Source organism: Oncorhynchus mykiss, chromosome 8 (assembly GCF_057628025.1).
Source record: "Oncorhynchus mykiss isolate SJ-2025 chromosome 8, ASM5762802v1, whole genome shotgun sequence".
In the NCBI taxonomy this organism is placed as follows: domain Eukaryota; kingdom Metazoa; phylum Chordata; class Actinopteri; order Salmoniformes; family Salmonidae; genus Oncorhynchus; species Oncorhynchus mykiss.
In genome coordinates, this window is record NC_143029.1 from 46,559,394 (window position 1) to 46,582,624 (window position 23,231).

At 43.0% G+C, this 23,231-nt stretch overlaps 1 protein-coding gene across 4 annotated transcripts in view; it reads left to right on the top strand.

The window, feature by feature from the left end:
- Positions 1 to 23,231, top strand: part of myo10 (myosin X) — a 96,737-nt gene that overhangs the window by 50,876 nt on the left and 22,630 nt on the right. For all 4 annotated transcript variants that reach the window (XM_090181686.1, XM_090181689.1, XM_090181690.1 and 1 more), the window contains 6 exons: positions 5,577 to 5,795; positions 12,100 to 12,139; positions 12,412 to 13,419; positions 13,633 to 13,753; positions 14,385 to 14,628; positions 16,483 to 16,582. In XM_090181686.1, coding sequence (XP_090037812.1) covers positions 5,577 to 5,795; positions 12,100 to 12,139; positions 12,412 to 13,419; positions 13,633 to 13,753; positions 14,385 to 14,628; positions 16,483 to 16,582 — 1,732 coding nt within the window. The remainder of the gene's footprint in view (positions 1 to 5,576; positions 5,796 to 12,099; positions 12,140 to 12,411; positions 13,420 to 13,632; positions 13,754 to 14,384; positions 14,629 to 16,482; positions 16,583 to 23,231) is intronic.

Genomic DNA, 23,231 nt, shown 5'->3' on the forward strand with positions numbered 1-23,231 from the left:
ACAGAGGATGTATTAACACAGTTTGATGAAGCTATTCGTTCGGAGTGCAACATGCAGAGCACTAGCTGTTGATGAATCTACTGATGTGAGTGATAATGCCCAGCTTCTGGTGTATGTTAGATTTTACCACACAGGGAAGAAGGAATTCTGTGAAGACCTGTTAGGTGTAACACCACTCGAGACTCATACAAGAGGAAAGGACATATACAGTGGCTTGCGAAAGTATTCAACCCTCTTGGTATTTTTACTATTTTGTTACCTGGAATTAAAATGGATTTTTTTGGGAGGGGTTGTATCATTTGATTTACACAACATGCTTACCACTTTGAAGATGTAACATATTTTTTATTGTGAAACGAACAAGAAATAAGACAAAAAAACAGAAAACTTGAGCGTGCATAACTATTCACCCCCCCCCCCAAAGTCAATACTTTGTAGAGCAACCTTTTGCAGCGATTACAGCTGTGAGTCTCTTGGGGTATGTCTCTATAAGCTTGGCACATCTAGCCACTGGGATTTCCCCTTCTTCGAGGCAAAACTGCTCCAGCTTCTTCAAATTGGATGGGTTCTCGCGGAAGTGTTCAAGGAAGATCTTCAAGGAGACTGTGCACACTTCCCAAAAGTGCAGGAACAGATTCAGGGTGAGAGAGATGTTTCTCCTCATATTGACTTTATAGATAAGCTGATTGGAAACTTCAGAAATTGCTTTGACAGCTTTAGCCTTGGAAAGCAGCTCCCTCTCCTAATTGAGAATCCATTCCTCATCACAGATGTCAGGGGATTTTCGAAGGATGTGACAAAGACCTTCAAGTGGGTACATGCTGGATCTCTACAGATGGAACTGATTGATCTGCAAGCAAATGTTGCACTAAGAGAGTCCTTTCAACTAACTGATCATGACACTTTCTGGCTGCAGGCTGTGTCTGAGACTGTTTTCCCTGGTCTAACCAAAGTAGCACTACACACCTTGACTATGTTTGGCTCCACATACAGTTGTGAATCTTCTATCTCCACTATGAACATCATTTAAAATAAGTACTGTTCTAGACTCACCAATGAGCACCTACCATGAGCACCTACCATGGTGCATGAGAATGACACTGACTCCATTCCAGCCAAGATTCAAATTACTGGCAGGGCAAGCAAAAGCCCATTTCTCTCACTAAAGAAGAGAGATGGAGAAGTGAAGTGGGAGAGAGTAGGAAAGATGAATATTAAACCTGTGGTTTCTTATTTGTTCAAAAAACAAAGCACTTTTTTCAGAAACAGGCACTTTTGTAATTTTTTTTGTGAAGATGCCGTCTTGTTTTGCTTAAAATGAGAACATTTGTGATTGGTCTACTTTTATTTATGATTTGGCTGCATATTTATTTTACCTCATGTTTAATGTGTCTGCATTGAAAATGTGCAATAAATATTGTTTAAATGTTATTGAAATGTTATACATATACAGCACTGTGCAAAAGTTTTAGGCAGGTTAAAAAAGGCTGTAAAGTAAGAATGCTTTCAAAAATAGACATGTTAATAGATTATATTTATCAATTAGCTAAATGCAGGGAACAGAGTAAAAATCTAAATCAAATCCATATTTGGTGTGACCACCCTTTGCCTTCAAAACACCACCAATTCTTGTAGGTACACTTGCACAAAGTCAGGGATTTTGTAGATATATAGTCAGGTGTATGATTAAACAATTATACCTAATGATCATCAATTCAATAAGTAGGTTGAAACACAATCATTCACTGAAACAGAAACAGCTGTGGAAACAGGAGGATTAAAACTGGGTGAAGAACAGCCAAACCCAGTTAAGGTTTGCTGAAGACAGTTCACTGTCAAAAGACATACACCATGGCAAGACTGAGCACAGCAACAAGGACTGCATCAGCAAGGTCTCTCCCAGGCAGAAATTTCAAGTCAGACAGGGGTTTCCAGATGTGCTGTCCAAGCTCTTTTGAAGAACAAAGAAACGGGCAACGTTGAGGACCGTAGACGCAGTAGTCGGCCAAAGAAAATTACTGCGGCAGATGAAAGACACATCACGCTTACTTCCCTTCGCAATCGGAAGATGTCCAGCAGTGCCATCAGCTCAGAATTGGCAGAAAACCGTGGGACCCTGGTACACCCATCTACTGAGGTCTGGTCAGAAGTGGCCTTCATGGAAAACTCGCGGCCAAAAAGCCATACCTCTGACGTGGAAACAAGGTCAAGCGACTCAACTATGCAAGAAAACACAGGAACTGGGGTGCTGAAAATTGGCAGCAGGTGCTCTGGACTGATGAGTCAAAATTGTAACTATTTGGCTGTAGCAGAAGGCAGTTTGTTCACCGAAGGGCTGGAAAGCGGTACACAAATGAGTGTCTTCAGGCAACAGTGAAGCATGGTGGAGGTTCCTCGCAAGTTTGGGGCTGCATTTCTGCAAATGGAGTTGGGGACTTGGTCAGAATTAATGGTCTCCTCAATGCTGAGAAGTACAGGCAGATAATTATCCATCATGCAATCTGATTGGCCCAAAATGTATTCTGCAGCATGACAATGACCCCAAACATACAACGAAAGTCATTAAGAACTATCTTCAGCGTAAAGAAGAACAAGGAGTTCTGGAAGGGATGGTATGGCCCCCACAGAGCCCTGATCTCAACATCATTGAGTCTGTCTGGGATTACATAAAGAGAGAGAAGCTCCTGAGGCTGCTTAAATCCACAGAAGAACTATGGTTAGGTCTCCAAGATGTTTGGGCCAACCTACCTACCGAGTTCCTTCAAAAACTGTGTGCAAGTGTACCTAGGGGAATTGATGCTGTTTTGAAGACAAAGGGAGGTCACACCAAATATTGATTTGATGTAGATTTTTCTTCTGTTCACTCACTTTGCATTTTGTTAATTGATAAATATAATCCATTAACGTGTCTATTTTTGAAAGCATTCTTACTTTACAGCATTTTTTCACAGCTGCCTAAAACTTTTGCACAGTACTGTACCGTACAATAACTACATATGCCCCCAAATCATTACGTACGCTAGACATTTTAATGGTTTGGACCTTTGGGGGGAGAAAATGTTAGTCACTGGACCTCTTTGAATTCTAATTGTGCACCCCTGGTCTAGATGGTTATCAGTTATTTCTTGTTTGGACTGCTATCCGACTTGAAATAAAATCATGCAACTCGGGCATTCTCTGTCAAAATTCTTAGGGCTGCAATCCCGATAACGGGATCGATATGACAACAGCCAGTGGAAGTGCAGGGCGTCAAATTCAAAATAACAGAAATCTCATAATTATAATTCCTCAAACATACATGTATCTTATACCGTTTTAAAGGTAATCGTGTTGTTCATCCCACCACAGTGTCTGATTTCAAATAGGCTTTACAGCGAAAGCACCACAAACGATTATGTTAAGTCACCACCTAGTCACAGAAAAACACAGCCATTTTCCCAGCCAAAGATAGGAGTCACAAAAAGCACAAATAGAAAATGAATCACTAACCTTTGATGATCTTCATCAGATGACACTCATAGGACTTCATGTTACACATTACATGTATGTTGTGTTTGATAAAGTTCATATTTATAACAAAAAATCGGAGTTTATATTGGCGCGTTACATTCAGTAGTTCCAAAAACATTCAGTGATTTTGCATAGCCACATCAATTTTACAGAAATACTCATCATAAATGTTGATAACAATACAAGTGTTACACATGGAATTATAGATATACCTCTCCTTAATGCAACCGCTGTGTCAGATTTCAAAAAAGCTTTACAGAAAAAGCAAACCATGCAAAAATCTGAGAACGGCGCTCAGAATAAAAATGAAATTATCCGCCATTTTGGAGTCAACAGAAATCAGAAATAACATTATAAATATTCCCTTACCTTCGATGATCTTCATCAGAATGCACTCCCAGGAATCCTAGTTCCACAATAAATGTTTGATTTGTTCGATAATGTCCATTATTTATGTCCAAGTAGCTACTTATGTTAGGGCGTTTAGTACACAAATCCAAACGCTTGTGCAGGTCCAGCCGAACGTCGGACGAAAAGTTCAAAAAGTTATATTACAGGTCGTAGAAACATTTCAAACTAAGTATAGAATCAATCTTTAGGATGTTTTTATCATAAATCTTCAATAACGTTCCAACCGGAGAATTCCATTGTCTGTAGAAAAGCCATGGAACGCAGGTCGCTCTCATGTGAAATGCGCATGACCAGGACCTGGCTCTCTGCTCATCGGGCCTTACATCACAGTAGAAGCCTCATTCAAGTTTCTAAAGACGGTTGACATCTAGTGGAAGCCCTAGGAAGTGCAACTTGAACGATATCCCACTGTGTATTCGATAGGGCTGAGTTCAAAAACTACAAAACTTCAGATTTCCCACTTCCTGTTTGGATTTTTTGTCAGGCCTTTGCCTGCCATATGAGTTCTGTTATACTCACAGACATCATTCAAACTGTTTTAGAAACTTCAGAGTGTTTTATATCCAAATGTACTAATAATATGCATATATTAGAAACTGGGACTGAGGAGCAGGCCATTTACTCTGGGCACCTTATTCATCCAAGCTACTCAATACTGCCCCTGCAGCCATAAAGTTTTAAAAACATAAGTCCAAACTCTTGCGGTATGGTAGCTCAATGTACGATAGTTGCATGGTAAGAAACAAAAGAAGAAGAAAAACAGTTCTATCAAAACCATCTAACCAAAAGCAGAGCGCTTTCGACACACCCACTCCTTTCCACATGCCCACTAGTTTTCTTTCGACACACCGACTCCTTTCCACACGCCGGCTACTTTCCTTTCGACACACCCACTCCTTTCCACATGCCCACTAGTTTCCTTTCGACACACCCACTCCTTTCCACATGCCCGCTAGTTTCCTTTCGACACACCCACTCCTTTCCACATGCCCACTAGTTTCCTTTCGACACACCCACTCCTTTCCACACGCCCACGAGTTTCCTTTTGACACACCCACTCCTTTCCACATGCCCACTACTTTCCTTTCGACACACCCACTCCTTTCCACACGCCCACTACTTTCCTTTCGACACACCCACTCCTTTCCACACGCCCACTACTTTCCTTTCGACACACCCACTCCTTTCCACACGCCCACTACTTTCCTTTCGACACACCCACTCCTTTCCACATGCCCAATACTTTCCTTTTGACACACCCACTCCTTTCCACACGCCCACTACTGTGTATAATGTGTATATTTGTGCAGGGCACGTTTGAAAAAGAGACCTAGGTCTCAATATGTCTTCCAAGGTCAAATTTAAAAAATACTTTCCTTTTGACACACCCACTCTCCCATACTCCAGTCACCATATTGGGATGCAGCTACCCCCTTCTCTACGCACAGCCTCTTCGAGGGAAACGATTGGGCCAAAGTCAGACCCTGGGGGGGACCACTTCCCTGTTACACACTTGTCAGTAATTGTATATATGATTATGCATACATACTGAATACCTATTGTGATGTTTAGCTATTCCAAGGTGAGAACACACTAAGATATACGATTCTAAGACGAGCTATATCAATTTCCTTTTCATTGATGTCACTCCACAGGAAGCAGTACAGGAAGCTGCTGCAGTGCATTGTGGTCATTCAGAAGAACTACAGGGCGTTTTATTGGAGGCGGAAGTTCTTGCTCCTGCGCTGGGCCGCTCTCACCTTCCAGAAATGCCTGAGGGGCCAGTTGGGACGAAAGGTCTACTGCCAGCTCCAGGATGAGAGGAAGATGATGGAGGAGGATAAGAGGAGGAGGAGGGTGGAAGAGCTGGATAGGTGGGCTATTTGCAGTTTCTCTCTGTGTGTGTGTGTGTGTGTGTGTGTGTGTGTGTGTGTGTGTGTGTGTGTGTGTGTGTGTGTGTGTGTGTGTGTGTGTGTGTTTGTGTGCTGACTGGGATTGGATTTGATTATTCCACTTTATTAATTTATGTAGAAGACACTGTTGTGTATGCTATTGCCCACGCGGCTGACTAGGTCATTTTTGAGCTTCAATCTGCCTTTATTGCCTTGCAGAAAATAACTATAAATAAACAGACTTCTTGTTAAATAATTGTCAACACATAACACCATATTAAGGTGTGTGATTTTGACAGTATTACAAGACACAACTAGCAATTCTATTTCACTCCAGCAGTTAGCATAATCTGTCCGTCCACAATTCCCCTGTGGGAACATGGCGACTCTCAACACCCAACAACACCCGTTACTATCCAAGAGATTGTTCGTGAGGAAATTGCCTCAGCCTTCAGCAATGCTTACTCAACTAAAGTGGACAGTTTGGAAACTGTGGCCAGTGTGACAGAGGTGTGACTCCATGACAAGGACACAGCGCATACTAAACTAGAAGGGGAGTCAATCTCCTAAAAAAGATAACAGAATCACTCAGACATAATTCCCATAATTTCAATATGCGGGTCACAGGACTTGAAACTGGTTTGGAAGCGGGAAACCCAACATCCTTCATGAGCAAAATCTTTTAACATTGCTCACCGCACGAGTCCTATCCACAACGGAGCTCAGTGTACGATTGTACGAATCCACAGTTTTGAAGTCTAATGGCAAATTGTTCGCCTCGCAGCGGAATTGGTGGCTTTGAAGAGGATCAGCATCTAACCAGACCTGAGTGCCGAACTGCTGAAACAGAGGGCGACCTACAGCTAGGTGAGATACCCAAGCTAAACCTGAGATGCGACTCGTCTTGACTTTCCGGGAAGACAACATAAACGTTTTCCACTGCCAAGGAGGCTCAATACTTCTTTGAGAAGCACATCAAGCCAACACACAAGGGGACGAGCCGACAGATCTGGGCTAACCCCAGTTTGACTGGCTCAATATTCAGGTATGCTATCCATGCACAATCCTGCCCTCACCATAAGACAATGATGAGGACAACCCCTCAATTGGGTAAAATGAAGAAAATATTATTATTATTATTGCTGAACATTGGACTTTGTTATTATTTTATTGCCAATGGTTCAGGACATTTAGACAATGATGACATCACATGAATTAATGAAAAATTGACAATATTTTTTGGGGGTGACCAACTTTTTTTTGTTTTTTTGAGGGGTTCAGATCAGAGGCAATAATATTCAAAAAGTACATACAGTGGGGCAAAAAAGTATTGTGCCACCAATTGTGCAAGTTCTCCAACTTAAAAAGATGAGAGAGGCCTGTAATTTTTATCATAGGATTTCAACTATGACAAACAAAATGAGAAAAAAATTCCAGAAAATCACATTGTAGGATTTTTAAAGAATTTATTTGCAAATTATGGTGGAAAATAAATATTTGGTCACCTACAAACAAGCAAGATTTCTGGCTCTCACAGACCTGTAACTTCTTCTTTGAGAGGCTCCTCTGTCCTCCACTCATTACCTGTATTAATGGCACCTGTTTGAACTTGTTATCAGTATAAAATACACCTGTCCACAACCTCAAACAGTCACACTCCAAACTCCACTATGGCCAAGACCAAAGAGCTGTCAAAGGACACCAGAAACAAAATTGTAGACCTGCACCAGGCTGCGAAGACTGAATCTGCAATAGGTAAGCAGCTTGGTTTGAAGAAATCAACTGTGGGAGCAATTATTAGGAAATGGAAGACATACAAGACCACTGATAATCTCCTTCGATCTGGGGCTCCACGCATAATCTCACCCCGGGGGGTCAAAATTATCACAAGAACGGTGAGCAAAAATCCCAGAACCACACGGGGGGACCTAGTGAATGACCTGCAGAGAGCTGGGACCAAAGTAACAAAGCCTACCATCAGCAAGGGCATTGAAGATGAAACGTGGCTGGGTCTTTCAGCATGACAATGATCCCAAACACACCGCCTGGGCAACGAAAGAGTGGCTTTGTAAGAAGCATTTCAAGGTCCTGGAGTATCAAGAGAACATCCCTGGTCATCCCTACTGCCTCTGATCTGGCAGACTCACTAAACACATGCTATATTTGTAAATGTGCATTGGGGGCCACAATCGGAGATGATATTGTCTGGAAGGCCATAGTGCCTGAAGACCTGCTGGAACAGTGCCTCAGCGACCTGGATAGCGGTAGAGACACCAGAGAGAGGGATGAAACGGCGTGATTTCGAGAATCTGTCCACTATCACAAAAATGGTGGCAAAACCATCAGAAGAGTGGAGATCAGTGACAAAATCAATGGACAGATGAGACCAGAGACGCTGAGACACAGGAAGGGGAAGGAGTTTCCCTACTGGAGGGTTCCAGGGGGATTTGGATTGGGCACATACGGAACAGGAGTTGACATAACGAGTGACGTCCTACGCCAAGGTGGGCCACCCATACTTTCCAGAGATGGACTGAATGGTGCAAGTGATACCTGGATATCCAGAGACAATAGCTGTGTGGGACAAGGTCAACAGCCGATCCCTTATCCCCGTGGGAATGTAGGTGCGCTCAGGAGGACAGGTAGAAGGTGCGGGTTCCCTCTCTGGTGCCTGGTGAATTTCAACATCTACATCCCAGAGCACAGGGGCTACAACTCGAGAGGGCAGAATTATGGGTGCACTAAAGACCGGAACCTCTCCCGATTCGTAGAGACCGGACAGGGCATCAGCTTTGTGTTTTTTTTAAATCAAATCTGGTGAAGAAAAGGTCCCACCTGGCTTGGCGCGGGTTCAGTCACCTCGCTGTGCGTATGTACTCCAGGTTCCAAAGAGAAATGGGTCCTGGGGGCCCTCCAGCCAGTGTCTCCACTCCTCTAATGCCAACTTCACCGCCAGGAGCTCCCGATCGCCAACATCATAGTTCATCTCTGCAGGAGACAGCTTTTTAGAATAATACGCACATGGATACAATTTCTGTGGATTACCTTGATGTTGGGACAGGACAGCCCCCACACCTACTTCTGAAGCGTCCACCTCCACCATAAAGGGCAGCGTAGGATCTGGATGTTTGAGCAACGGGGCGGAGGTGAAACGTCCCTTCACAGGCGTAATGCTTCGTCACAGCTGCAGGATTCCACCCAACTTCCAGGGACCACCCTTGAGGAGAGAAGTGAGAGGAGATCGAGCTAAAGTTCTTAATGAATCGGCGGTAGAAGTTGGCAAATTGATGTTCGGATTACGGGATGACAAGGTAATTGTCCATGTTCTGTTCCAGTCAAAGGTTTGTTCAGATTCATTTAAATCTGTGGGCCATACTTTTGGCACTCTCACATATGGATGCAAGGACTGACCATCCATTTGCTCAAAATGCTAGTTTTAACCACGTTTTAAAGCTATACAGTGTTTTTTTTTTACAATTACATTGTCTACAAACAAACATGCTCATGAGTAGTTTCCAAGTTACATTCTTCAAGAATCAATGGCTATATACAGTATTAAATGGAAACTTCACCACTAGACACTATTTGGGGTGTTTTCCGGTCTCCCCATATAAATATGAGTGATGAGAGGATGTAGAAATTTGGTCCTGGAAGAATTCAACCAATGACGTCATTGGTTGATTGAACCTGCTGTCTGATATAAAATGTACGGAATCATGTTTTGTAGCAATTATTGTGGGCTTTGTGTTTTGATGATTGCACGATCACGCTAGCAGCGAGTAGATATGATTGTCCTTGGTCAATAGAGCCATTGGACTTGTCTCAATGATGTTCCTATCTGCCAGGACATTGCAGGATATCTAGGTTGACTCATTTTCCTTGGCTTTGTAAAGACGACAGCCTGATGGGACCCATACTTCCTTGTTCCGGCCCTCAAAGGCAGGCTTTTCAAAACGGGGGCGGTACTCATTTACAGGTTCACAGTTGCAATGTTACCGTTACCATGACTGTGCACTGTCTATCCAAGACTGCTAAATACTTAGCTACAATGGGACAATTTAAAAAAATATTATTTTACATTGAAACATACAGCCCTGTTTATTTGAGCCAGAATACACTGAAGAGGACTTGTGACGGCGAGAAAAATAATTGCGAGACCAGCAAGCAGTGGCGGCATCCTAGACCAGCTGGACTGGTACTCGGGAGGGTAAATGACAAGCTAGTAAGTTGTTTGCTGTCGGTATCTAGCTAGCAATATAAGCTCTCTTTCAATACAGTACAATTTGGTGATCCATAACAACAAACTCTCCTCCCTTGTATCAAAGTCACTCCGAACACCTCACTGCACTCCCCAAACACACCATATGCAAGTACAGTGGATTTGGAAAGTATTCAGAGTCCTTGACTTTTTCCACATTTTGTTATGTTACAGCCTTACTTCCTGTTGAGAAGTGGCTTCTTTGCTGCCCTTCTTGACACCAGGCCATCCTCCAAATGTCTTCGCCTCACTATGCGTGCACTCACACCTGCCTGCTGCCATTCCTGAGCAAGCTCTGTACTGGTGGTGCCCCGATCCCGCAGCTGAATCAACTTTAGGAGACGGTCCTGGCGCTTGCTGGACTTTCTTGGGCGCCCTGAAGCCTTCTTCACAACAATTGAACCGCTCTCCTTGAAGTTCTTGATGATCCGATAAATGGTGGATTTAGGTGCAATCTTACTGGCAGCAATATCCTTGCCTGTGAAGCCCTTTTTGTGCAAAGCAATGATGACGGCACGTGTTTCCTTGCAGGTAACCATGGTTGACAGAGGAAGAACAATGATTCCAAGCACCACCCTCCTTTTGAAGCTTCCAGTCTGTTATTCAAACTCAGTCAGCATGGCAGAGTGATCTCCAGCCTTGTCCTCGTCAACACTCACACCTGTGTTAACGAGAGAATCACTGACATGATGTCAGCTGGTCCTTTTGTGGCAGGGCTGAAATGTAGTGGAATGTTTTTTCGTGATTCAGTTCATTTGCATGGCAAATAGGGACTTTGCAATTAATCTGAACACTCTTCATACAAACGGAAGTTGTAGCCTACTTGTAAACACACCAGTGGCCTGTATTCATGGATGCCAAGGGAAGCCAGGCTTCCCCCAAAAATGTAGTCAGAAAATAAGAAATCAAATAATGTATCTTTTGTCTCTGTCTGTTATAGTTTTCCTTCAATTCGCAAGAGGCTGAATGTATCTCACCGGAGAAAGCTTCCGAGTGAGCAAAACAGTACCCCTCTGTCTCAGTATTTGTAGCCCATCTGATGCTGTATGGTCAAAAAGAGTATGACCAAAGATTTGTATAACTATACTCTGTGAAGTGCGCATGTGCAATAACTCAATCCACCATTGCATTTCTTCCAAAGAAAGACATTTTTTTTAACTTTGGCAAAGGGTAAAGTCTACAAAACCTAATCTGTTCGTAACAGATTCCAGTTATTGAGATTAAATGTTCCATCGATGAGAAAATGTGCAGAATGTCAACCAAAATCCATCTTGCTCCATCTTCGCCTGCTGCCGGCCAATGGGCTTCCTCTCATCACTATATTTGGTAGTGAGGGGAAACCTCAACTGGATGTTTCACATTTATACATCCGGTGAAATTATCTGTCTCATTGTTCTATATGTGGTATGACATTGTTGCTGCCCATAGCATTGAATGCCAGGGAAGCCAGCGAGCATTTGGCCTGCCTTGATAAGAAAAACTATAAAATAATAGCCAGCATTGAGCTAAACTGAGTGAGGTCAACTGTGCATGGTCCTGGTTCACCAAAAGAAAATGAAGCCAATTTGGATTTGGCTTCACTCCTATCACATCGAATCAACAGAAATACGTCATTGCCAGAAACTTTAATTGTTGCATACTCATTGTGTTGCTAACTAGCTCAAATTGCCCCTTTCCTAAATTAGCCATGGATGGAGATATGGATTTGGACTTGTGGTTTCACTTAATTCTCCATACTGACCAATTATTACAGTGGTGATTCTGAACCAATGATGAATTCATACATTATGCCCCTGGCCTGAGAGGATGGAAATTCAATGTCGCTAGCTGTTAATTATATAGCTAGCTCATCGTTGCCCAAGAAAGGAAGTTTATATTTTTTTACCTTTATTTTGTTAGGGAGTAATGTTTAGACCAAGTTTTCCTTTTCAAATGAGCCATGTAAATACAAAAAATGCACACATGAAATACGTGGTAATATGTAACATGACATGATGTCGCTGTTTTCTGTGTGTTTTTTTATTATAGGGAAAAGAAGAGGCTGGAGGCTGAATGGCTAGCACAATGTGTAAGAGTATCTATTAATCGCATAACATTCATTTAGGATTTGCTTCTAAATTGGGGTTTATAGTATCACCTCTTTCTCAATGCATGTTGCATGATTATGTCTTTCACTCTCGGTGCCTATTCGATAAAACCGAGGTAAACATTTTGCCACTGCGCTTTGTGTTGTGCTATCTCTCTGTCTTAGTTGCCTTTTGCTTAATAGCTTGCTGACCACTCTCAGTACCAGTCTCTCTCGAAACATTCGTTTTTGCGCTCTCTTTTCTTTCTCCATAGGCAGAGAAAGCCAGGAAGGTTGAGGACCTCCATCAGGCCCAAGAGCTATACCTTCTGACTCAGACACAAACACGGACACAGAAAAATACACAGACACAACAAGCAACATTGCCAGCAACCCAGGCAGTGCAGCAACAGCTGAATGAAATGGAGTCTTGCAAAATGTTCGAAGAGATCTCTACTGAGGAGTTTTCCGAAGAGGCGGTGCGGACCCAGGACGCATCCCAGGACGCCTCGCAGGTGGAGGAGATCCTACGTCTGGAGCGGGAGATCCAAGAGCTTCAGCGGCAGAAGGAGCAGCAGGAGCTGTCCCTGACCGAGGCCTCCCTCCACCGACTGCAAACCCTCCGTGACCAGGAGCTGCAGCGCCTGGAGGATGAGGCGTGCAAGGCCGCCCAGCAGTTCTTGGAGTCGCTCAACTTCGACGAGATTGACGAGTGCGTGCGCAATATCGAGTGCTCGCTGGGCGTGGAGGAGGAGGAGAAGATAGGCGGAGAGAGGGAGGAGGGTGAGGAGGAGGAGGTGGACGAAGGCTTTGGCGCTGATGATGAGGGATACAAGGACTCACCCAACCCAAGCGAGCATGGCCACTCAGATGGCCAGCGCACCAGTGGCATCCGCACCAGCGACGACTCATCAGAGGAGGACCCGTACGCTAATGACGGAATGCAGATCCCACTCCTGCCACCAAATACACTACTCCACCAGCCGCTGCCCCTGCTGCCGCTGTTTCAAGCCTGCCACAGCGCCTCCTCTGGCGGGGACTCGGTCTACTGCCACCCCCAGGTTTCAGAGGCCCAGTCCGATGATCTGGTCGAGCTCATTCCTCCGGATGAAGACTCGGACTATGACCAGGACGACTATGACGAGGGGGCCATAGTGTCCAGCGGCAGCATGGCGTTCTCACAACCCTGCAAAGGGCAGTGGTCACCTGACTACCACGGCTCTGTGGGCACCTACAACAGTTCGGGGACCTATCGCTTCAGCTCGGAGGGGGCCCAATCATCGGTGGGTACCAGCTGTGGGTGACATCACAACCTAGTTCAGGGGTCGAAGCAATAATATGGTTAATGGTTTTCATCAGTAAAAGTGAAACCAAGACATATTTTACTTATGATGTTGACATTACATATTTGTTAAACCTCAATATGTCTCTTATCGGAATATTTTTCAATATCTCTCTCTTTCTCTCGCTCTCTCTTTTTCCCTCTCTCTGCTCAGTTTGAGGACAGCGAGGATGATTTCAACAGGTTCGACATAGACGATGAGCTGTCCTACCGACGAGACTCGGTCTATAGTTGTGTAACACTGCCATACTTTCACAGTTTCCTCCACATCAAAGGTAACACATTTTTGTTCGAGCCCAGCACTAACACAACTAATTGATAAACTAGTCATCAAACCCATGGTTAGTTGAATCAGGTGTTTGCTTTTCACTGAGTCACACTTTGCCATTATTACAACTTACCACTAGGTTGCACTGTAGGCATTTGGGAAGAGCACGGCAGTGTTCCTCCATATTGGCAAAATGAGTGAATGGGGGTCTTTCCAACTCACTGCTCACCATTATCCCTCTCTCTCCCTCTCCACATCACCCCATCTCTCTTTAGGGGTCAGAGGAGCAGTTGCTTGTGCTTGTTGTGACTTTGTCCCTTCTCTCCCCTTCACTCTCACGTTCTCTCGCTCGATGTCCTTTCCTCTCTCATTCCCTGTCACTTGCACTTACTCTTTAATATTGTATGAACACATTAAATGTTTTTTCATTGAAACTCAATCATTTGTTTCTGGTTTATATTCCAAGTTATTTTGTTCAAGGATCAATGGGGAAATAGCATTAATTGAAATGACCATTGAACTTTAATGGATGTTAATCTCTTTGACTGTGTTACAGTCACAGCGTCTTACCTCTACACTTTCATTTAAGAATTTCCAATGCCTAACATCTCCCCCTCTCTCATCCTTCTCTACCCCAGGTGGCCTGATGAACACGTGGAAGCGGCGTTGGTGCGTGCTGAAGGACGAGACCTTCCTGTGGTTCCGCGCTAAGCAGGAGGCCCTGAAGCAGGGCTGGCTCCACAAGAAGGGTGGGGGCTCCTCAACGCTGTCACGCCGCAACTGGAAGCGCCGCTGGTTCGTCCTGCGCCAGAGCAAGCTCATGTACTTCGAGAAAGACGGCGAGGACAAGATGAAGGGCATGCTGGACATGCATGCAGCCAAGTAAGGAGTGAACCATATAAGGGCTATGTTAAAATGCATCCTTCCTGCTGCCCTTCCTTGAGGTAATCAGTGTATTTCTATTCATTATGGATCCCCATTAGCTGCTGCCAAAGCAGCAGCTAATCTTCCTGGGGTCCAGCAAAATTAAGGCAGTTTGTACAATCTAAAACATTACAATACATTCACAGAATTCAGAACACACCTTGTGCACTCAGGCCCCTACTCCACCACTACCACATGTCTACAGTACTACATCCATGTGTATGTATTGTGTGTGTGTGTGTGTGTGTGTGTGTGTGTGTGTGCGCGCGTGTGTGCGTGTGTCTGTGCCAATGCTTGTGTTGCTTCACAGTCCCCGCTGTTCCATAAGGTGTTTTTTTAATCTGTTTTTTAAACTGCTTGCATCAGTTACTTGATGTGGAATAGAGTTTCATGTAGTCATTGCTCTATGTAGTACTGTGCGCCTCCCATAGTCTGTTCTGGACTTGGGCACTGTGAAGAGACCTCTTGTGGCATGTCTTATGGGGTATGCATGGGTGTCCGAGCTGTGTGCAGTAGTTTAGACAGACAGCTCGGTGCATTCAACATGTCAATATCTCTCATAAATAAAAGTAGTGATGAAGTCAATCTCTCCTCCGCTTTCAGCCAGGAAAGATTGACATGCATATGATTAATTATAGCTCTCTGTGTACATCCAAGGGCCAGCCGTTCTGCCTTGTTCTGAGCCAATTGCAATTTTCCTAAGTCCTTTTTTGTGGCACCTGACCACACGACTGAACAGTAGTCAAGGTGCGACAAAACTAGGCCTGTAGGACCTGCCTTGTTGATAGTGTTGTTAAGAAGGCAGAGCATCGCTTTATTATAGACAGACTTCTCCCCATCTTAGCTACCACTGCATCAATATGTTTTGACCATGACAGTTTTCAATCTACGGTTACTTCAAGAAGTTTAGTCATCTCAACTTGCTAAATTTCCACATTATTTATTACAAGATTTAGTTGAGGTTTAGGGTTTAGTGAGTGTTTTGTTCCAAATACAATGCTTTTAGTTTTAGAAATATTTAGGGCTAACATATTCCTTGCCACCCACTCTGAAACTAACTGCAGCTCTTTGTTGAGTGTTGCAGTCATTTCAGTTGCTGTAGTAGCTGATGTGTATAGTGTTGAGTCATCCACATACATAGACACTCTAGCTTTACTCAAAGTCAATGGCATGTCATTAGTAAAGATGAAAAAAAGCAAGGGGCCTAAACAGCTACCCTGGGGATTTCCTGCTTCTACCTGGATTATGTTTCAGAGGCTTCCATTAAAGAACACCCTCTGAGTTCTGTTAGACAAGTAACTCTTTATCCACAATATAGCATGGGGTGTAAAGCCATAACACACAAGTTTTTCCAGCAGCAGACTATGATTGATAATGTCAAAAGCTACACTGAAGTCTGACAAGACATCCTCCACAATCATTTTATCATCAATTTCTCTCAACCAATCATCAGGCATTTGTGTAAGTGCTGTGCTTGTTGAGTGTCCATCCCTATAAGCATGCTGAAATTCTGTTGTCAATGTGTTTACTGTGAAATAGAATTGTATCTGGTCAAACACCAATTTGTCCCGTGATCTTACTTGACATGTTTATTGACACAGTGAAAACCTTGCTCCTATCAAATCATGTTAGATCAGTGATTTCCTCAAAGATCGGAGGAAGGAAGGATGCATTTTAGAGTATTTAAATAGAAGAAAATATTATACAAAGCTGTCTTTCTTAATGCCTTTTTGGCTAGTTTGGGGTTTTGTCTCTAGGTTTTATATCTGAAGAGAGGGAACTGATCTAGATTGATGTACTTCTATCTTGCAGAGAGATTGTGGACAACACAGGCAAGGAGAACGGAATCGACATCATCATGCCAGAGCGCACCTACCACCTTATTGCTGAGACCGCTGAGGATGCAAGGCAAGTTTAGTGTGTGTGTGTGTACATGTGCATGGTCATCTACTAGGATCAGTTATTGACCATGTAGAGACCAAACCATTCAACTGCCCATATCAAAACAAATGAAATCAAGCTTTATTTACACAGCACATTTCAGACATGGAATGCAACGCAATGTTCTTCACAGGAAAAAATTATAATAAAAAAATTGAAACAAAAGCTGAACTATTTACTACACAAACTTAAGATAGAAACAAAAGATTTACAAAAACTGAATGACTAAAAACCACCCGAAGGAAGAGCAAAGCTAAAAAGTTTTGTTTCAAGGTCTCTTAAATATGTCCACAGTTTCAGCCCCCCTCAGGTTCTCTAGCAGGCTATTCCAGAGGTTGGGGGCATAATAACTACTGCCTTTTCATGCCTATTGGTCCTAGGGTTTGGGATAGTTAAAAGTCCAGAGGACCTGAGGGACCTACTGGGTACATAACTTTTTAAGAGTGTCTGACATGTTTTGGGGTGCACAAAATCGTGGAGTGATTTAAAAACCAAAAGAAGAATCTTAAAACTAATTATAAAACTCACAGGCAGCCAGTGCAGAGACCTTAAAACCAGTGTAATGTGTGCTCTCCATCTGATCTTGGTCAGTACCCGTGCTGCAGCATGCTGTATATTTTGCAATTGACCAATGGCTTTCTTGGGTAGACAAGACAGGGGGGCATTACAACAGTCACGCCTGCTTGTAATAAAAGCATGGATTAGTCTCTCTGTATCACCCTGAGAGAGAAACAGCCGCACCATGACAATGTTCCTCAGGTGATAAAAAGTTATTTTGGTCACATTCCTAATGTATGAATGGAAATTAAGTTCAGAATCTAAAATAACACCTTGGTTTTTTACCTGGTGTTTTATCTTTATTGCCCATGAATTAAATGTGCAGCCAGATTCTCTCTCTGTGCTTTGGCTCCAACAATAATTACTTCGGTCTTGTCTTGATTCAGCTGAAGGAAGTTGTGAGCCGTCCAAGTATTTAAATCACTAATACAGTCTAATAATTTATCCATAGAGCTAAAATCCTCTGGTGACGCAGAAACTTAAAATTGTGTATCATCTGGGTAGCAGTGAAAATCATTGTTGTGCTTTCTGATAATGCTACCAAGGGGTAACATATATAAACTGAATAGTACCAGACCCAAAATCGAGCCTTGTTTTCTATGAGTTATGTTCACCAAGGTTGACAAAAAACTCTCAACCGGTTAAATAGGTCCTAAACCAATTTATAACTGGACCGGAGAGGCCAACCCACCTCTCCAGTCTGTCCAGAAGGACATCAAGGTCAACAGTGTTGAATGTAGCACTTAAATCCAAGAGTACAAGGACAAAGAGCTGTTTTGCATCTGTGTTGGCTCCAAGATCATTTACCACTTTTACTAAGGCTGTTTCTGTGCTGTGGTGCGCACAAAAATCAGATTGGAATAAAACATTTTTAATTACAGTTGGCACTTTAAAAATTATTTTGCTGTTTGAAAACCAATTTCTCCCAAATTTTGCATAAAGAATGAAAGGTTGGAGATTCTCAGAAACTTGCTAACTCTAGATTACTTTTCTTCAGAAGGGGTTTCACCATAGCCATTTTTAGTGCATTGGGGAAAGTGCCTGTGAACAGTGAGTGATTAACAATAGCTTGCACTTCTTCAGATATGCAATTAAAAACTGTTTTGAAGAAGGTGGTGGGGATAGGATCGAGAATTGGTATTTTATTAGGATCCCCATTAGCTGTTGCAAAAGCAGCAGCTACTCTTCCTGGGGTCCACACAAAACATGAAACATGACATAATACTTAGCATTAATAGACAAGAACAGCTCAAGGACAGAACTACATGAATGATAACATTTTTACAAAAGGCACCGTAGCCTCCATATCAATACATACACACAAACTATCTTGGTCAAATAGGGGAGAGGCGTTGTGCTGTGAGGTGTTGCTTTATCTGTTTTGTGAAACCAGGTTTGCTGTTCACTTGAGCAATATGAAATGGAATTGAGTTCCATGCAATAGTGGCTCTATATAATACTGTAGACTTTGTTGAATTTGTTCTGGATTTGGGGGCTGTGAAAAGACCCCTGGTGGCAAGTTTGGTGGGGTAAGTGTGTGTGTCAGAGCAGTGTGTAAATTGACTATGCAATCAATTTGGGATTTTCAACACATTAATATTTCTTATAAAAATAAGAAGTAATGTCAGTCTCTCCTCAACTCTTAACCAATAGAGACTGGCGTGTATAGTATTTATATCAGCACTCTTGATTACAATGAAGAACAAGACATTCCGCTCTGCTCTGGGCTAGCTGCAGTTTAACTAGGTCTTTCCTTAATTAATTAGAACTACCCATCCCGGATCCGGTATATTTGTCATCAGCAACGCTGAATAGCATAGCACAACAGTCAAAAAATATTACTAGGGGGCCTCCCGGGTGGCGCATTGTTAAGGGCGCTGTGTTAAGAAGCAGTGCGGCTTGGTTGGGTTGTGTATCGGAGGACGCATGTCTTTCAACCTTCGTCTCTCCCGAGCCCGTACGGGAGTTGTAGCGATGAGACAAGATAGTAACTACTATACAATTGGATACCATGAAATTGGGGAGAAAACGGGGTACAAATTCAAACAAATGTAAAAAATGAATAAAATAAAACATACAAAATATTACTAAAAATTATTCATATTCATGAAATCACAAGTGAAATATAGCGAAACACGCCTCACCCTGTCGTCTCAGATTTTGAAATTATGCTTTACAGCGAAATTTCATGAATATGAAGTGTTGCAGTCATTTCAGTCGCTGTAGTAGCTGACGTGTATAGTGTTGAGTCATCTGCATAAACTCTGGCTTTACTTAAAGTCAGTGACAGGTCGTTAGTAAAAAAAAAAAAAAAAGGAAGGCGCCTAAACGGCTATCCTGGGGAATTCTTGCTTCTACCTGGATTATGTCTGAGAGGCTTCCATTAAAGAACACCCTCTGTGTTCTGTTAGACAAGTAACTCTTTACCCACATTATAGCAGGGGTGTAAAGCCATAACACATATGTTTTTTCAGCAGCAGACTATGATCAATAATGTCAAAAGCTGCACTGAAATCTAGCAAGACAGCCCCCACAATAATTTGATCATCAATTTCTCTCAGCCAATCATCAGTCATTTGTGTAAGTGCTGTGCTTGTTGAGTGTCCTTTCCTATAAGCATATTGAAATACTGTTGTCAATTTGTTTACTGTAAAATTGTATCATTGTATCTGGTCAAACACAATTTTTTCCAGAAGTTTACTAAGGGTTTGTAACAGGCTGATTGTTTGGCTATTTGAGCCAGTAAAGGGGTCTTTACTATTCTTGGGTAGCGGATTGACTTTAGCTTCCCTCCAGGCCTGAGGGCACATGCTCTCTAATAGGCTTAAATTGGTTGTTGTCCTTGATTATCTTTTTGGCCTTCCTGTGACATCGGGTGCTGTAGGTGTCATGGAGGGCAGGTACTTTTCCGCTGGTGATGACTTGTGCAGACCGCACCGCCCTCTGGAGAGCCTTGCGGATGAGGGTGGTGCAGTTGTGATACCAGGCTGTGATACAGCCCAACAGGACACTTTCAATTGTGCATCTGTAAAGGTTTGTCAGAGTTTTGGGTGACAAGCCAAAATGTCTTCAGCCTCCTGAGTTTGAAGAGGCGCTGTTGCGCCTTCCTGTTGGGACAGTATGCAAACTGAAGTGGGTTTAGGGTGGCCGGTATAGTGGCGGTGATATGATCCTTGACTAGCCTCTCAAAGCACTTCATGATGACAGAAGTGAGTGCTACACGGGGCAGTAGTCATTTAGTTCAGTTATCTTTGCCATCTTGGGTATAGGAACAATGGTAGCTATCTTGAAGCATATGGAGACAACAGCAATAGCGAGCGATTAAATGTGTCCATAAATGTGTGCATGCTCTGAGGATGCGGCTAGGGATGCCATCTGGGCCAGTGGCCTTGCGAGGGTTAACAAGTTTAAATGTTTTACTCACGTCAGCCACGGAGAAGGGGGGGGGGGGGGGGGGGGGGGGTGCAGTCTTTATTAGCAAGCCCCGACGGTGGCACTGTATTATCCTCAAAGTGGGCAACGAAGGTGTTTAGTTCGTCTGGAAGCGTGACATCGGTATCCATGACGTGGCTGTTTTTGTTTTTGTAGTCCGTGATTTCCTGTAGACCCTGCCACCTACGTCTCATGTCTGAGCCGTTGAATTGTGACTCCACCTTGGCCCTGTACTGGCATTTTGCTTGTTTGATTGTCTTGCGGAGGGAATAACTTCACTGTTTATATTCAGCCATATTTCCAGACCTCTTTCCATGGTTAAATGCGGTGGATCGCGCTTTCAGTTTTGCGTGAATGCCGCCATCCATCCACGGTTTCTGGTTAGGGTAGGTTTTAATAGTCACAGTGGGTACGACATAGGGCCTTTGTGTGGTAGGCACAAATAATCAAACTTCTCATCGGGTCTTGCTTGACTGATACCCAGCCTAATGTTGGTTATATTATCTCTGAAATATGCAGCAAACTCATAACATTTAGATTTGGTGGAAAGTTCACATTGGTTTGAGGGGGTAGGATTTATCAGGCCATCAGTGGTAGAGGAGAGTACTCTCAAATTATTCTGGATAGAAGTGATCAAGTTAGAAAAATTTGCCCATCTGACATTTTAATTGCCTTGTTATATATGTCAAATTGATCTCTCAGAATATCAGAATGGACCTGCAGTTTTGACTTTCTCCACTTCCGCTCTGCCTTTCTGCATTTCTCTTTCATTGATTTGTTTCCTCATTCATCCAAGGGGCTCTCTGTTTGGATGTGACCTTTTTCAACTTTACTGGAGCTATGGCATCAATGGTTGCCCTCCATTTGCTATTAAAGTGATCAACTAAATCATCACAAGAGGAAGGCAGAATTGGTGATGGAGAATTGTTCAGACACTCAATAAAATCTGTAGCCCAGTAACATGTTGGTTAAAGTCAATAGAGCTCAAAAGATTAATGAATTCAATGGCCTTGGAGTCGGTCTCTTTGTCAACGCGAATATAACATTTGATTTTATCATTTTATCATAGTTCTCAAAGACAATAGAGAATAGTTCAGATCAATCAGTAAAGAACGTGAGGCAGTGCTGGTGACCTATACAGGGTTATGGCCAGAACTGGTAGTTGACATTTAAACAGTATAGCATGATACTCAAAAGACCCAAAGTCGCCAAAATAAAATAACCTTACAGCTGAGAGCATTAGAAAAAATAGAGGCCTTTTGCACTTTTCTGATAGAGAATGAAAAGCTGTATTCTGAAGGGGAAGCTTCAATAAGAGCAGCACTACAGTCTGATGACAGCCATGTTTCAGTGAGAAACATCCAATTAACTTTGCGCTCAGTAATGAGGTCATTCACGAGAAAAGTTTTATTAGGGATTGCTTTAACATTTAAAAGTACCATATTCAATGAGTGTGTGCCACTCTGCCCTCGGGCATCTGCCTCGAGGTAACCAATGTAATAACAACCAAATGATTAACGTAACAACCACGTTATCTGACAGTCTCCAATCTAACAGATTGACAGCTTGTATAAACTCACTAGAAGGCGGAGTTAAAGGAACATAAATTACTCACAATAACAATAGTGCCATTTCTACAGGAGTTGATATGCTTTCCAAGTCCTCTGTTGCTTATTCTGACAGGGAGCACTGGAGAACTATCATACCCTGTTTGTCAGTCTCTAAAATAGTTTGATGTTGCTGGGACTGGAGCACTACCAGACCCTGTCTGTCAGTCTCTAAAACAGTTTGATGTTGCTGGGACTGGAGCACTACAAGACCCTGTCTGTCAGTCTCTAAAACAGTTTGATGTTGGGACTGAAGCACTACCAGACCCTGTCTGTCAGTCTCTAAAACATTTTGATGTTGCTGGGACTGGAGCATTACCAGACCTTGTCTGTCAGTCTCTAAAACAGTTTGATGTTGCTGGAAATAATCCTGGAACACCTGCGGTTAGGGTGAATCCTGTATATTTTAAGAGTACTGGTTGCTCCCACAGCAAATCAAAGTCGTCACAAGAAGACCGATTCCTGTCGTTGCAAAGTTTCTTCAGGTACTCGTTCAGGGCAAAGAGTCGGCTGAAACGCAAAGCTGTTTGATAGCTGGATCAAATCTTCTCGGATAGATGAAGGATGGCGAGACTGTCTCACCATTCTTATTAAAACTAGCATCACAAGAGATAACCTTTTCTATGAGCGCACCTGTTTATAATGCATTATGAATTCATTCATAAGGCCTTTCGTACCACTATTATACGACTTGCTGTAATCATTCATAATGGACTCTTTTTAACTGCTTTTATAAATTCCTTATAGCATTTTAATCGCTCATTTTCGTTTTCCATTTCAAACACGCCCCTAGTAAAAGGTGTCTGATAGGCTTGACTCCTGTGACAGACCACTAAAATAAATGTTAATCCAGCGCAGACTGTAGGCTGACACTCTTCGGTGGTAGTTAGCCCAATGGCTAAGGAGTTGGACTTGTAGCCAAAAGGTGGCCGTTTCGAGTCCCAGGCCGGGTGCTGGACAAGGGGCGGAATTGATCTGGCAACTGGTGGGCTGCTGGGTTTATATCCTCAAGACATTCCCCTG